Below are 16,855 nucleotides of genomic sequence, written 5' to 3' on the forward strand. Positions count from 1 at the left end.
ACAGCAGCTGGTCCACTGGGAGTGAAAAGCCAAAGCTGCCAGTTCTACCAAAAGTAACCTGAAGCCATCATTAAAGGTGTAGAGTATGAAATCTAACCATAAAATTGACTTTATATTGAGCTTGGCTTCACTCCAGAAACAAATATATTACATAGTTGCTATTTAGTTCAGTGACGACTTTCTTAAATCTGATGTTCAATGTCATTCTTGACTTTAACCCTCGTGTTGTCCTGCGGGTCAAAGTGACCCGGTTTAAAGCTTGAAAATGTGGGGGAAAAAATATATTTTCACAGTGAAACTTCTGATGTCCACATTCTCAACATTTTTGGGGAATTTTTAAACATTTTTTGGTGGAAAAATGAAGCATTAAAAATGGTTTTAAGAACATTCACAAAAAAATCAAGCAAAATCCAGCGAATTTTGCTGGATTTTGGTTGATTTTTCTGTGAATGTTCTTAAAGAAAATATTACAAGTTTTACTGATATATATGTGTAATCACTTTCGATATTTTTATCCATTTTTGGAAGATTTTTTACAATTTTTAAAAAAATATTAAAAATTTTTCTTACCAAATTTGGGGGATTTTTTAAAAGTCAAATTTTTAAGGGAAATTTTTAAGGACTCATTAGAATTTTCTCCCTGAAAATTTTGTAAATTTTCATAAATTTGAGGAATTTTTTTGCTGAATTTTTGGATTTCTTTCAGACAAGGAAACAATATTTTTTTGGAGTCCATAAATGAAGACAACAGGAGGGTTAAAAGCCGCAAATGAACAAACTATCTGACCACAGGGTCCATTCAGTGGATATGTTGGTTGGATGACATTGTTTTAATCAGCAGATGGAGTTTAGCCAGATGTCATATGTATGAATTTGTTAGTGCTAAAATTAGCATATTTTCCCTGCACTACAATAGCTTCTTGTCCATGTTCATAAGGTTTCTTAGTTGGTACAATTATGCTCCTGAACAGCTTCCAGGAAGATTTGGTGTCGAAATGGCTACTTGGGCATTTTGTGAAATGACTTTTGTTGCTAAGGTAAAAAAGTCCTACAAATATGGATCTAAAATGAAACTGGTCATTTATAGGGTAGGGCATTGAGTACTGCTTTTATTAAAAGAAAGTTTAACTTCGATTCTGCTTATTGGTTCCAAAACAAATATCAATTGTGCTAGTTTCAGAAAAACAGTGTACTGGTTACTACCACTGTCTGTCTGCACCATTACTCATGTGAGCTGTAAGCCTGTGTGTCATCACCTCTCCTAATACATTTGTTTGTACATTATTCTCAGTTAAAATGCTAAGTTGCTTGATTAGTTGGTGAACACAAATTGTATGATTATCTTACAACAATCAACTAAATTCAGCAAATGCTCTAACACATTTTACAAGGACAAGATTAGATTCTGCTTTTGTTAGGATCAACAAGTAAAAGGAAGACTCAAAACATTAAAGAAACCAAGGTTCTGATTACTTGATCAAAATGTATCTGCTGACGACATTTACCCGTGGGAAGCAGTGTTTCACACAATTGTGTGAAAAAGGCATTAGACTGTATTAACATTGCATCAATAGCAACAGAGAGTTTTAGTAACTATTCTGCCCAACAATTCCCACAGTAAACTCACAAGTGTACATGACCACCTTCCTTAAAGGAGACATGCAACTAGACTGTTTATAATTGAATGGTACATATTGTATGCAAGTATAATTCAGTTCAATTAAATTTTAATTATATAGCAGCAATTATAATTCAGATTGTCTCAAGACGCTTTACAGAACCCAAATGGCTTGATCATAATCAGGAAATGCGCTATGGTATTGAAGTAAAATTACTCAATTCAGACGAATGCCTCCTGCATATCATTAGGACCTCATCACTAATACATTTATGTAAAGATTTTAGTGCTGAACTAATCCGAACCCGGTCAACCTCAAAAGTTGGAATTAGGAACTGTTAAAGAATGGAATCGACAAGCAGAATCAGAATTGTTAAATTACAAACAATACTCAGCCCCAGTTATCAAAACCTTTACAAACAACAATCAGCAAAGCAATGATCTCTTTTGCTGATGACATCTTTCAACATACTTTAGGTTATAATAGCAGCTAGTTAGCAGTGATGGTGGAAGAGTGTCTTTGAAGTCCATGTAGGAACTGTGGCTCAGGCTCCTTTAAGAACACATTTTTATTTCTGAATGGCTCTGAAGAGGTTGTAGGATTAATGGCCTACAAAAACGCTGGCACTCGGCATGAATATCCATATTAATAGCAGCGAAATACATTTCCTCTTCTTTCTAACCACGCTAATCCGTACAGCTTGTAAAATGTGACTGCTACGCAGACACAAGTCATCACACTGCACACACACAAGTCAGCACAAAACAGAAGCTCTACTGAGGACAGAAGGAAGCTCGTTGTCACACCATTGCAATAAGGACCCAGCTGCTACTCCCTGATTTACACCAGGACAACCAGTTACTTCAAAATACAGGATACTTAGACCAACAAATAACTAAAAGAATGGGAAAGTTGATCAAACAAAATGTAAATGTAATGCAATATATATAAATCTAGAAGTTGACCTATTTGCTACTTTCAGCATTCACACTTGGAGATCTTCAGAGTCACATAAAAAGATGCGATCTGATGAAAACGGCTCCAGTGTGATAATAACAGGTCACTGAAACGTGTGCTTCTCCTAGATGCATTTTAATAGTGCTGAAACCAAACGCACTGTCTGTGACCAAGCAGGTGACACTGACTGTAAATTGCTTCGTGGGCAGAAACCTGTGACGCACTAAGGACACTGCTTACCTCAACGGTACAAATGCAGCTGGGTTTTTGGGATAAATGTGGCTCAAAAAGGCCAATATAGTTGGATGGTATTGGACTCCCTTTGAGAAAATCAGCTCTTCACCACTCTGCTTGTATCCATCACACACAGTTTTTTATAAACTCTCACTGGTGCACTGAAGGTCATGAAAGAAGATTACAGTCATCAGGACAGTTTATATAAAGTTAAAAGATAGTGTGCCTTGACCCAGCGCAAGGACGCTGCAAGTGGCTACTTCATCTGGGCAAGAATGAACAGACTTGGCATTGGGCCTTATCTTTGAAACCAAATCTGTGGCACATTGTCTGCTGTTGATCCGTCCACAGACGTCTCGCAACTTCATCTTCCTTTTAATTGAACTGCCCGATTTATTGTGTTAATTTAGTCCTTCCAAAAACGTCTAACTCTGCTGGCCATTTGCCAATTCTGACGACTAACACTCCATGGAGGCATTTCATCCAGGACCTTGCAGAGGTAAACAGTGCCATCCCTTCCAAAACAGATGTAACACAGCCACGCCAGATGTAACATCAATCTACAGTAGATAAATCAGCAGCTCTACCCGTCTGATTCAAATGTGCTTTAATTAACACAGGTAATTAGATGTTCTGCATTTATAATTCAGATCCCAGACCTAATTAACCTGCTTGCAGAGGAAATGCCCATTTCTGCTGGTCCAATGATATTAGAGGAACTTGTGAAACATTTTCTAAATATAGTCATCATCTGGGTCATTTTTCAAGTTATTGTCAGTGAAGTTAGAGTTGACTCTTGCTAATCAGTAGTGATTTTCCTCACTATATTCACTGAGTTACCAAATAGAGCCAAGTAATAGTCAAGCATGACATTACAATGATGTAAACATCCAGTCTGTGATCAGTTCCATTATTTCTTCATTTCTGCTTTTGGTCTTCTTTTTTTCCTTTGCAGTCCCCGGTAAATACTTCATATGCCCTCCAATTTGTTGAAACCAGGCATGGGTGAAATATTTTGATGCACTCTACCAACAAATATGCAACTTTTATGCCACATTACTGCAACAGGGACACGCACAACAGCCAGTTAGGCATACTGATATGAACAATGTTTGGAGAGCCGTTCTTTAGCTCTACTGGCTCCACTGGTTGGATGGAATTACTCAGGCACCACCTTTACCTGCTCCAGTACTTTGTGTCTCATGTGTATCGGGTGAGCTGGTGTCAGGTACAGGGGTTGTGGCTCTGCTGAACAGACCAGTACAGGGGAGGATTAGGACCTACAGCTGGCCAGTGGAAAGTAATCCAATACAGATGCAGATTTGTATTGGCAGAGACAAAGTTTTTGATTAATTTTGTTAAAATTCTTTCCTTCTATGTCACGATGCAATTGCAGTGACATGATGTTAATTGATTTTAACAGAGCAAAGATGAGTATAAAAGTATGCAATGGCAACAGACTTCTTTTTCAGTGACATACCGCAGTAGCACAGCATGATGCACAATCACCTGAAGAGCAAACACACAGGTGATACTGGAAGATGCACTGCCAGAAAAGACAAAACCATGTCTTTGTCTCTTCATAAGTAGCCAGAGCTTTGTAATATCTTCCTTTGTACCTTCCAAATATATTAAACATAAAACTCAAAATTAAAACAAAGTTAAATGAAGTGGTCAGGTTTTCTTTTTGTGCTATCACCATGACAACAGATTCAATACTTTGTCTTCTGACACAATGCCTGTAAAATTAATGGATTTCATCAGCTTCGGCTGTACTTATTGTTTAGTGCTAATTAGCATAACAGAGCATGCTAATAAACTAAGGTAAGTGAGTAAATAGTCTACAAGTGGATATCATCACATTGAGCATGTTAGCATGATCATGTTGGCATTTAGTTCAAACCACTGCTGTCCCTAAATACAGCCTCAAAGAGTCACTAAGACTCCTCGTCTTGTTTACAAAGAGCAGACATGTCATTATAGAAAGTAAGTTAGTCTAACAGATGTGATTTCTCTAGAGCGTGTGATGGTACAAAAACAAAGTAGATCCTTTTTGCTGTTTTTAGCATATATCAGCAATAAAACTTTTTTATCGCAACACAATTAGGAGCACAAAAGCTACAATCAGCAGAGGACAATGATTTGTAGATCATGTAATCACAATCACACAAAAGTAACACTATACTTGTTCATAAGTCAACGATAGCACGGTAACCCGTGAGTGGCTATTCAGCTGATACCTTACAATGCAAGTGATACATACACTGCAGACAGCAGGCCACAAGCAGACAAACATCTATAGTCTTACATAAGGGCTACAAGGAGACCCTGTAATCCTGGGATTAGCTTTGGAACAAAGAAGCCTTTTAAAAACACTGGCCTACAGGCATCTTCCTCTGTACTCCTCCCCTTACATACAGAAAGCTTAACTCAAGGGCCTTGTTTGACTCCACACTAAAACTTTGGTGATCAAAAGTTGTTTTATGCTGGTGTGATCTTCCTTCTGTCCTCATGAAAGCAACCTCATAGGAAACGCACACATATGAAAGCATGATACAGACAAACTAAAAATGCCACTGTTGCTACACTGCTACGCCAACAAGCACTACCTTGACAGCTGGTACGTTTTAATACTGTACCTTGCTTCCCTAAAGTGTCCCAAGGTCAAGTGTTAACAGCAGTATAATCTCCTGAATCATGCTAAAATCAGTCCTGCATTACGCCCAAGTGGTGTCAGTCCAGACAGGCCTCCGGTTGTCCGAGCAGAGCTCAGGCTCCGAAGCCGAGATTTCCTCCATGTCTTCCTGTGCTTCCACAGCCTTGTCGTTACCTGTGGTACATATCTCCACTGTAAAACCCTGTCCCTCTTAGCGATCAGGCCTCCCAGGGCTCAGCCACTCATTGGATGAGTGCGGAGGCAGAAGTAAGGACAGTGGATTGGCAATGGCTGAAGGCGCAGATAAGACCAGCCCACTCAATGTTGTTAACCCCGTCTGACAGGATATAATCTCAGCAGCTGAGCCTAAATCCATGATGACCCCACCTGATCTCACACTCTTGCACTTCACTGGTTTTAACCTATTCTCTGTTACAGCAATTACTCTCCAGTGTATATACCGTATTTCCATCTCTTCTTCATTTCTTTGTTTTGAATCTCTTTCTCAGTTCTCTCACTGGTCTTATCCTCTTTATTATACCCCTCCCTCCCCCACTGTGTGACACTCATTCCCCACCCATTTCCCTCTGCTCAATAGAGGCAGACTGTCTGTTTACCTGGAAAGGAGACGAGCCAAAACATGGCAGTAAAAGCAGACTAGCTTCAAAGCTGATTGAAGAAGTCTTGTCAAGCAACCTCCTGAGTTTATTTTTGTTCTCAGTGAGTCATACAGAAAAGACGGCTCACTTGGCAACCGGACCAGAGACACAGTTTGTCTGTGCGTATGTGGTGATGCAACAAAACTCAGATTAAACTAAATAATCCAAACAACTTTCCAAATACATTATGAAAGCAGTATGAATCATAAAGTACTAAATAAAGCACAACCAACAGCTTTGCTGTTCTCTACTAAAGTTCAACTGATCTCAGTAGAAATGTTTAAAAAAGCAGTAACAATGTAACTGTAGAGGCAGGTGTCGATGTTTTTTTATATGATGACTAAGGACGGACAAAATTCAGAGTATTAAATAAGTGCTATGTACTACAAGAAACTCAAACTTCATGATGACGCAGTTCAAGAAAAAAGTGGAAAATGTATAATAAAAAAATTATAGAAAGTCACAGTTTCTGTGCTGAAACTTAAAACATCTCAGTCAGAGTTGTGTCACAGGTTTTTGAGATGTTCAAGGTTCAGTGAACGACTTTTCAGAACCACTAAACGCCACATGCCTGGACAACACCTTAACCCTCCCTTCACTTCCATTATCAACGAAAAAACTTCATGTAAGAATTGCCAGCACAAGCATTGAAAAATACATTGAATAAATCATAGTTGTTGCACATGAATTTGATTTTTAAAAAATACAAATAAAATGCTTTTTGAAAAATTCTTGGTATTTTAGTGCATTTGAGGAAAACTGGGTGCACGTTCATGTTTACCCTGCGGTGTGGGACATCACTCTCGGCCTCTGTTAAAACCTGCAAAGGGCAAACAGTTTCAAAGAGAGAGATTTGGATGCACTAACATCCACACAGTTAGACCAGCAGCTAAACCAAGAGTGACAATATTCACTGCTATGGAGCACCATCAGTCTGCTACTTCTTAACATACCCGGTAGTTGTTTGCTTTGCTGCTATAATTATGTTACATTTATGTTCAAATTGCATATCACACCTTAAGGAGAACTCGCTCTTCATCGTCTCAGAAAAAAAAACCCTGTTCTATCATCTGATGTTTTTATCTCTCAAATGACGATAACACTACTACTACTACCACCAATAGTAAAAATAACAATAATAAGAAAAGCACGCCGAGGCCGCAGCACTCCGCCAAGGCTGCTCAGTTGTGCGATTTCCGAAGCACAAGTCCCCATAAGTCTGCAGCAGTTGATTTGTAGTAGAATCACAATCATGTCAGCAGGCAGCTGACGTAGTGTTCACTTGTTGCCATGGTTACAGTGACGCTGTGCCACTATCTCGCAATGATACAGAAATCTTTAACAAATCCATGGATCCAGACTATAAGCTGCATCACTGCCAAAATCTAATCACTTGGTCCTCGTGTCATTTCTGACCTTCCCTGAAAATTTCATCTAAATCCGTTAGTCCATATTTCAGTAATGATGCGCACAGACGCACAGACAAACAAACGTATGGCGGTTGTCACATAACTCTGCCTTGTTTCTTGGCTGAGTAATAATAAAATAAAAGTATTATACTTTGTCAAACTGGCAATTATAAACAGCAGTATTGAGGCTGCTAACAACATGATTCACAACTGACACACTTGAGACTCAAATCATCATTTATTTTGCTGCAAATTTGTTCATCAGGTTCTGTTCTTGAGAGGATAAAGGGTTGAAATTTAATTATTATTGTCAATTCTTATGTAAACAAGGATTTTCAAGCACTGCCCTTTTAGAGTGATTGCTGAATATGCAAATGTATCAAGTGGGTTAGTCAGAGGTGAGGCTCTTCAGTGCTGCAGGCCAATCAATGAGATTATGCTTCAACAGACCTTGTGAGAATCACTGCCATGAATTTGTGATTGTTAGTTACTGTGCAGCACCAATTACCACACAGAGCTATGGAACGTCGTTTTAAAAATAACTACCCATCTTCACACCTTAGCTGTGAATTTTCACACAACTCCTACAGTGTTCATCTCCATTTCAGAAATGTCATGTCACTGCAGCTCACCACCTCGTGACTCTAACGTCTGTGCTTCTTAGAGAAATACAGTGCAACAATTAACACAAGGAAATACAGCAGCGGCCAGGAAAAACAAATAAAAGCACGCGGCGTCACCACTCTGACCAACGGCAAAATCAAAATACTGTAAAAATTAAAGTTAAATCAGTTGCCATGGACAGCAGGGTGTTGAGAGATCGAAGAAAGCTTACATGCTGCCGTATGACTTGCTAATTTGACAGATTAGTAACCACTTATGCTTGTAGGTTTGCTGCTACTTAACCCTCAAGAAACTACCAGTCAAGGAATTACAGCATTTTCAAGGATGTTATTATTATCTACTATAATTCAACTGGACAGGATATTGTGTTGGACTATTTCCCGAAAGGAAATCATCAAATATAACGTTAAAAGGCAATATATATGAATACAGATATAGGTAAAAATTTGAAAGCTATAAAGCTGTGATGCAGCACAAGCTTTTCCTATAGCTGTTCCAGTTGGTCTGTTGATCTGGTGAGCTGATATGCACTAACACATGAATCACACAAGTCTGAAACAAAGAAAATGAAACTCAAGTGATCCCTGAGAGGAAACACATCTATTAAATATGCCATACAGTGTGTTTGTTGTTGAACAACACAGAGGGGCAGTCACTGAGTTCTCTGCAATGCTTACTCCCTCTGCTGGTAGGGAGCTGCTTTCAAAATCAAAAATGTGGAAAAGGAAGTCAGAGCAGCTACCGTTGTTGCATATATTGAGACCTTTAAACTCAGCTTTTCAGCACGTGGCATGTAAGCAGATTTGCCCAGAATATTTTTTAATTAAATGTAAAGTCTCAAGGGTTACAAGGATTAAAGCATTAATGATTTATAGCAGTAGAAACATGACATGTGCCTTTCTTTACTGCTTTTCTGGTTCCCTTAACTGTGACTTAAACTCTGAAACTGGAGTAAAACATCTTGAGAAATACTGGGTAGCTATGGGCTAAATACTGTGTATCTTGATTTACAGCATGTATGCCTGCCTTCATGAGATACAGAAATGTTTCCGGCATCCATAGTTTGACAGTCTTCAACTAAAATCCAATGTCTACTTTCCATCTTTAAAAAAAACTCACAAGAATACAACAAGACCTATCTGAAAAGGTGTAAACAAAATGATAAAACCTTGCAGATGACTGATCACAGCACAAATCCACAAGGGGGCGCTACAACACAAGAACAAGATTCATGTTGCATGACTAGTGATGTGAGACTGTGGCCAAATCTACTCTTATATCTACACAGTAATGAATCCTCTCTTTGAGTTGCTCCTATTCTGTTCTGTGTGAACCTCAGTGTGACCATTAATATATTAAAATGAGATGGTTTCTAACCATATAGCCACAGTAATGACTCTTTTCTGAAGAACAACGTCTAAAAATGATGAGCAAACTGGTATTTTCAAACATGGAATTAGGATCTATATATGAGAATGTCTGAGGGAGTTCAATGTATGTATAAAAAAATCAGCAACAGAGAATCACAGAAGCAGCTTATCCTGCAGGTTTATGGCTGTGAATGAGTAGACAGACAGGCCAAGAGCCACTCCTCACAGAGTATGAGATAATGTTTGTCCACCAGGTCTGGGAAAGTTAAAGACTAAACATAACAGCCATAGTTGTCCTGGGGCCAGTAAACGTCTAGTCCTTTTCATTGTGTTAATATGCACTGCCCAAAATAAAACAAGACAAAGGAAGGAGGATTAAAAGAGTTAAGAGGCTCAAGGTAGACAGTATGCGACTCTGTTTCAACTTCAGTGGCACATACAGAGAGAGTGCAGCTCTTTGATAGGGTGAGTTTACATTTTAAACATGTAGTACATTTAGTGCAGGTAGGATTTTAGTGGCTACATGGCTACATCTGCACTGATCCAGTTTGAGACAGTCATCCTGATTATTCATCAACCAATAAATATTCATGTGTCTCATCAGGACAATTGCTGCAGAGGATCTGCAGTTTCACATTCAGACTCATCGCATAGAACAAGTCTCTCCACAAAAAAATGTGCAGGGAATCAGAAAAATCTGATCATCTGAGAGAAAATTAATCACAGGGCAAATCCGTCAGAGGAAACTTCTCAGTCTGATTTGATTTGCTGTCAGACTTTTACATCTATCCTAAGTACTTTTTGACCAAACAGTAGCAGGGAGTCGAGAGTACAGCATGAGATGATGGGAAATGTTCAAATATAGTGTAAAAGTAGCACAAGAGAGAAACAGAGAGAATTCACGGAACACACACACACACACACACACACACACACACACACACACACACACACACACACACACACACACACACACACACACACACACACACACACACACACACACACACACACACACACACACACACACACACACACACACACACACACACACACACACACACACACACACACACACACCATTATTGCCAGCATTGCTAACATTACTATAGGCTACCGGTCATACCAGTCCAAAAAAGGCTTCAGCAGCAAAACTAGACAATGTGCTGAAGTTAGCAAGAGTGCATTTTTTTAACCTATGTGCTTAACTTGCCATTTGTAAGAGGATAAATGGGTTAATATTTACTTCATGTACTTAAATTCCCTCTCCCGTTAGTGAACAAACCTATAAAAATAATAATATGTGCGTATATCTATTACATATATACACAACTCTGTTCAAACACTGTGAAACTACTCTACACTATACAATGGTAAGTTGTAGTACTGCAGTAATTCAGTCATACATGTTCAAACTGGAAACCAATTCTGAAGAATAATGACACAGAAAGCCCCACACTGCAAACTGACAGGATTGGTTCCCCAGACTTTGAAACTTTGGACGTATAAATCCGTATTTTTGAGACTCTGTCATTAGCACACAGTAATTCAAGGTGGAAATGTGCAACCATAGTGTTCACTTCTTATTTCGGTCATGACATGTCATACAGCACAGTTAAAACACCACACAGACAGTGTATTTCATGAGAAAATACTTGCATATTTGAAAAACTACAACACAATGTGATGAAAATTAGGGAATAAAGGGGTTTATTAATAAGTAGTAGAGGTGATGGAAAAATGTACATTATTCTGTACTTATGTATATTATTCTTTGGTTACCATGACAACAGCTAAACAATGAGGCGGTAGTACATTTGCATAAACAGCAAGGCAAAAAGGAGCATTGAAGGTCACAGGGTGACTTAATCAAAGCCTTGTAAGGTAAGAAGATATTTGAAAGACAGGCATGTCTCACATAAAGGCCTTTATTTATCTCTCTGTAGTAGAAGCAATTTAAGGCCCTGGCCACTGTTGGTCAGTTTGTAGTCGCTTCTACCACAATGCTTTGTTTTTTCCTGCATTGTGTGCAATTTCAGTCGGAATTACAGCGCCCTCCATAATTATTGGCACCCCTGGTTAAGATGTGTTCTTTAGCTTCTAATAAATTCATTTTTTTTCTAAGTAATATAGGAACACACTGGAAAAAAAGAGGAAAATCCAACCTTTAATTCAAGTGCATGGGGAAAAAAAAAAATCACACATTAAGAAATAATTATTTTACATTAAATCATGTGTGCCACAATTATTACTAGCACCACTGATTTTAGTACTTTGTACAACCCCCTTTTGCCAACAAAACAGCACCTAATCTTCTCCTATAATGCATTTTTCAACAATTTTCAGTGTGAGAGTATGCTTCTGAAATTAAAAAATGAATGTATTTTAAGGTTTTCAACACATCTTAACCATGGGTGCCAATAATTACAGAGGATGCTGTGTATGCTGGAATGCAAATATGATTAAATTATTATATGGGAAAATTCTTTACTGCTGTGACAACATACCATATAGCGGTACAAATCCTGTAAGTCGTGAGCATATTTTGTAGTACAAGTAATCCATTAAACCTTAACGAATCCTGCTGCATAATGCCATTTTTGATCTGTTAATAAAACCCCACATAACTAACAAGTATGGGTTGATTTCTGCACCTTTGCTGCATGTCTTATCCCTGTTTTTCTCATTTCACCTACTGTACCATCCACTGATAAAGGCAAAACGCCACAAACTAAAGAAAAAAAAAAACCAAACAGAGCAACAGAACACGTCCTACCATGGCTGTAGCTGACCCCCGGGCTCAGGGTGGAGGGGGTGGCGACGTGTTCCCTGTTGGGTGTCTGGAGGCCCGCCTCCTTGTCCCTCTCCTTGTCCCGCTCCTTCACCTGGCGCTGGCTCATCCTGCCTGGGGTCAGAAGCACGGTGTCATCCCCGCACACTATGGCAGCTACACACAGAGAGAAAGGGAACCGGGGAAAGGGAGATAGAGAGGGACAGAGAGGTAGATGAATATAGCGGGGGAGGTGGCACATGAAGAGGGAAGACATGAGAGGACAGATCAGACATGTTGCCATCTTATTTCACATCAGACAACATCTACAGCCCTCTTGTGGAGCATCTGCTACGTGCAGCCTTCTGTTTCATAACCTCTTTTTGATAACTTACATAACATTTGTTTTCATCCAGGTCTTATGATTGGAAAAAAGCAGTTTGGTGTGAGCTGATAACCTGAGTATGCATGTTTGTCTGTTATCAGTCCAGGTTGTTTATCCAGTGCTAATGAAGCAAGCAGCCATGCTATTGCTTAGCGATGGGAGATCATTCTGGATGAGGACCAAAATAAATGTGTGAAACAGAAAAACAAGTTTTATCTTTGATAACAAGTCACTCCCTGATTTTGTCCCGCTGTGACTCTGAATAGCACTCCAGATAACACACAAATCTGTCTCAGTTCAGAAACATCAACAGTGAGCTAAGAGGTGCTTTAACGTTTTTTGACAGTTTTCAAATAAACGAGTATACAGATTGAAAAAGTGCACACCAATGCATACTGCACATTCAATAATTGATGCTTTTGGACCTCTGCAGCTGTCAGATCAACTCAAATACCCTTCTAGCAACACAACCTCTTACACTTCAAAGATGAATGTGCTTTATTTATGACCAACTGGATATTGTCACAATAAGATTTTGAACAGGACAGTGATCCTGGAATTTTAAACATGTAGGCTCAGTCCTTGTTTTCCAGTGGGATGTGTCGTACCACCAATTTATGCTGTCTTACATTCTGACAACTTGAGGTGGTATGCTAGGACTCACTGTAGCTTAAAAAGGCACTAGCGTAAATTGTTGCCTTTTTAGCTCAGCGAATGAGTGAGCTCCTCAATCCTGCACTGTGATGTGTCCTGAAGTTACACAGCAAAATACTGCATGAATGTTGGTGAATGGCAGTGACATGCAGACACACAGATACATGTGGTAACAAAGATACTATATAATCCTAATCATAATCCAGTGACGTCAGCCTCTGCCTATCCTATCAGACAGCAGTGTGTGTTCAGCAGCTGATTTGTTGTGTGATTTGTGGAAACTGAGCTCTATAAATGTCTGTGAGCTATTGCAGATAACACATAAAATACGGGTTTTGTAGTCATTTCATAATTTGATTAGATAAAAATCTGGCATCTCCGGTCTGATGCCCTCTGGACAATTTAAGTATTTTGTGTCATCGTGCCAAGATCTAAAAAGCTCTCTAATGCCTTTAGAATAAAGTTTTGGTTGTGGCTGGCTTTGAGTCTGGCCAAAGATATGACAAGATATTTCAGATAAGCCTTTCCACTGTGAGAAAATCGTCTAAAAGTGGTGTAGATTTCCAGCAATTGTGAAGGTGTTCAAGGACTGGCTGCCCCAGAAAATTCAGCCCAACAATCCCAAAATCTCATCACAGGAGCTGCAGGTATCTCTGAAATTGTTTTTTTTTTTTTTTTGTCAAATGCTGCATCTACATTCAGAAAGAGATTGCACAAATTTTACCTGCATGAGATTCGGGAGAATGACTATGTTGTTCAGACATTACAGTAAAAATGCAGTCTGCCAGTGAATTTACAAGCACAGACCAGGCCTTTTTAACTAATGTACTCTGGACAGACACGTCAAAGACGGAGTTGTTTTTTGCACAGTGACGATAGACATGTTTTGAGCAGACTACAGATAGCTAACTGCAAAGTATGTTGGTGAAAATGTTATGGTTTGGTGTGGCTTTGCCATGTCAGCAACTGGACAGCCTACAGTCATTGATTCAACAAAGAATTCTGCAGGACATCAAAGCCCATTTCAAGGTAATGTGAGGCCATTTGTCCATAAGCTGAAGCTGAACTAGAAGTGGAGCTATTAAAGGATCATGATCCCAAGTACGCTAGAAAATCCACCAAGAAATAGCAGTAAAAGGAGACATGGAGGGTGTAGGAATGGCCTAGTTTTGACGTTTTGTAGCCCAATGAAATGATGTGGAGTATTTCAAAATGGGCAGTATGTACAAAAAAAGCCTTCAAAAGTCTTGGAAGTTTGAAGGTAACCATTAACATTGTTAATAAAGAAGGGCAAGACAAGTTTGTGAGGCAAAAATAGCTTCTTGTATTTATTTATTTTACAAAACAATATTAAATCTGTTGATATTTTTGATGAATAAATGATTGCAAAAAGATCATTTTATTTTACTTGTTTTTACTTTTTGTAGGTTGTTTCAAAGGGGATCAAATTCTTCTTCGTGCAAATAAGTCAAAGACGAAACAACTTCCACTACTCTATGCATCGATTTCTTCATGTGACTTGACATGCTGATGCACTTTCTAAACAGACATCAGACAGGTGAAGGTTGCAAAGAGGAAATCAGAGTCACACCTAGCAAACCACTAAGACACACATGTCACAGTAGATCTTACAGGTCTGAATCTCCCAAAATAGGAGTCAGTACAGGTGGAGAAAGAAGCCTGTGCAACTTGACAAACCTGCAAAGTGCTAAGCAGAATGGAAGTCAAAAAGGCCATATGCAAATTCCTCTCCAATGATAAACTACAATTTATGGTTCATTTCTACAGGTGGACATTTTCTAGAGAAATCTAATTTTTGGCAGGAGCCTATGATGAGTTCAAACGCACAACACCATGGAAAAATATGAACACTGATCAGATGGAAAGGCAGAAAATGGTTTCATTACTGTTAGCTTCTATTTGCGGCTATAAACAAATACTCTCCCTTGTGTTCCTGGGCCTAAATACCAGCGCTGGCCCTTTTGCACTGCCCTTAGCCCTTCCTATGAAAGGTCACTGGCTTACCGGAGGTGGCATGGTGTTCTCTCAACTCTGCATGGTGCTAGCAGGGGAGAAGGGTGGAGACAGAAAAAGAAAAGTAAAAAGAGCAAGAAAAAAAAGCAAGAGGGGAAAACATAGAAGACAAGAAAGAGAGAGTGAGAGGGATTGGAAAAAGTGTGTCAGAGGTTTTTGGATAAAGATTAAAGGAGGGGAAGGGAGGACGGGGATCCACCATGTGTTGTTGACCAGATGTTGGCAGTGGTAGGTTTGCGTGCAGCAGGGTTGGCGATAGTGGGCAGCATCAGCAGCAGCAGTGGGAGAAGCCGCAGCCACACGGGACGACAACGAATAATAACAAAAAAAGAAGAGACAGGAGACAGAAAACAAAAGAAAAAACAGACATTAGTTTAACCAAAATGTGGATGGAAGACAACTTAACACAAAACTGACAGGAGATTGGGGTAATGGGGGGATGACAAACAGCTGGGTAATACAAGAGGAATGAACAGTGACAGGACTGCACAGCAAATATACACAATGTTGTATTAAACTTGTAACATCACAGAATATATTTCAACAATAGCTGCAATATGGAAAAAATAATAGACTATGTCAGTGCACTTTAATATATCAACTAACAACTGTTTGCATTATGGAACATTCTGTTATTTGCTCTACCTAAAAGACGCCAGAGAAGATAAAATGCTAAATCATTTCTGACAAAGCAAACACATTTGATGAGCTGGAAACAAAAGGTTCATGGTATTTTGTGCTTACAATGACTGACAAAACAGTTATCAAAATAGTTCATAAGCCTTTAACAAAGACTGATTAATCTACAGACTGCTGTTTTCATCATAATGCATAAAGTCATGACTTAAAAGAAGCAAATGTAAATGAATTTCAACTGGATTTTTGCTATGAGGCTACAACTGTGTTCATAACTATGTGAAGCTCTAGTTATGCACAACTGTGCTACGAGCAAAATGATAATGCCAACAAACTAACAAGCTCTCAAGCAAAGTTTGTATAAAATTGTCAAGCAAATTTGAAGTAAAAGTGTATTGTTGCCAGAACATGGTGGCATAAGCTATGCTAGGCGAGTAGAAAAAGCTGGAAACAAAGCCAGATGCTTAGTAACTGCTTAATAAACTTTAAAGAAGAAGAAGAAACAAAACTGTGGCCATCCACGAGAGAAAAACGAAAGAAATGTTCTCAATCAGGCAAGTTGGAACCATTCATTCATGTCAGTTGGTAGTGGCCATGTTTCATGCTTCCTGGAGGTGAAAACAATCAAAGAAGCAGAAACAGTTCATGACCCAGATAGCAAACTATGGGTGAATCAATGTTGAATCTATGTTGAGACCTAACATAGAAATTATACAGAAAGCGCAAGGTTGATAAAATGTTGAGTCAACATTTGCTTTTCAACCATAAATCACACTTTACCCAGATAGCAAAAGATGTTAAATCAATGTTGAATTCGGGTTAAGAAGGTTGAATTTTGGTTACGGTTG

General features: G+C 38.9%; 1 protein-coding gene across 8 annotated transcripts in view; it reads right to left on the reverse strand.

Annotated features, from left to right (window-relative positions):
- osbpl8 (oxysterol binding protein-like 8) overlaps positions 1-16,855 on the reverse strand; it is a 122,501-nt gene that overhangs the window by 40,278 nt on the left and 65,368 nt on the right. For 6 of the 8 annotated variants that reach the window (XM_051954743.1, XM_051954615.1, XM_051954710.1 and 3 more), the window contains 2 exons: positions 15,363-15,399; positions 12,305-12,475 (listed from right to left, as the gene is read on the reverse strand). In XM_051954743.1, the coding sequence (XP_051810703.1) occupies positions 12,305-12,475; positions 15,363-15,399 (208 nt within the window). The remainder of the gene's footprint in view (positions 1-12,304; positions 12,476-15,362; positions 15,400-16,855) is intronic. The other 2 variants (XM_051954809.1, XM_051954876.1) reach the window with 1 other exon arrangement.

Source organism: Acanthochromis polyacanthus, chromosome 1 (assembly GCF_021347895.1).
Source record: "Acanthochromis polyacanthus isolate Apoly-LR-REF ecotype Palm Island chromosome 1, KAUST_Apoly_ChrSc, whole genome shotgun sequence".
NCBI classification, from domain to species: domain Eukaryota; kingdom Metazoa; phylum Chordata; class Actinopteri; family Pomacentridae; genus Acanthochromis; species Acanthochromis polyacanthus.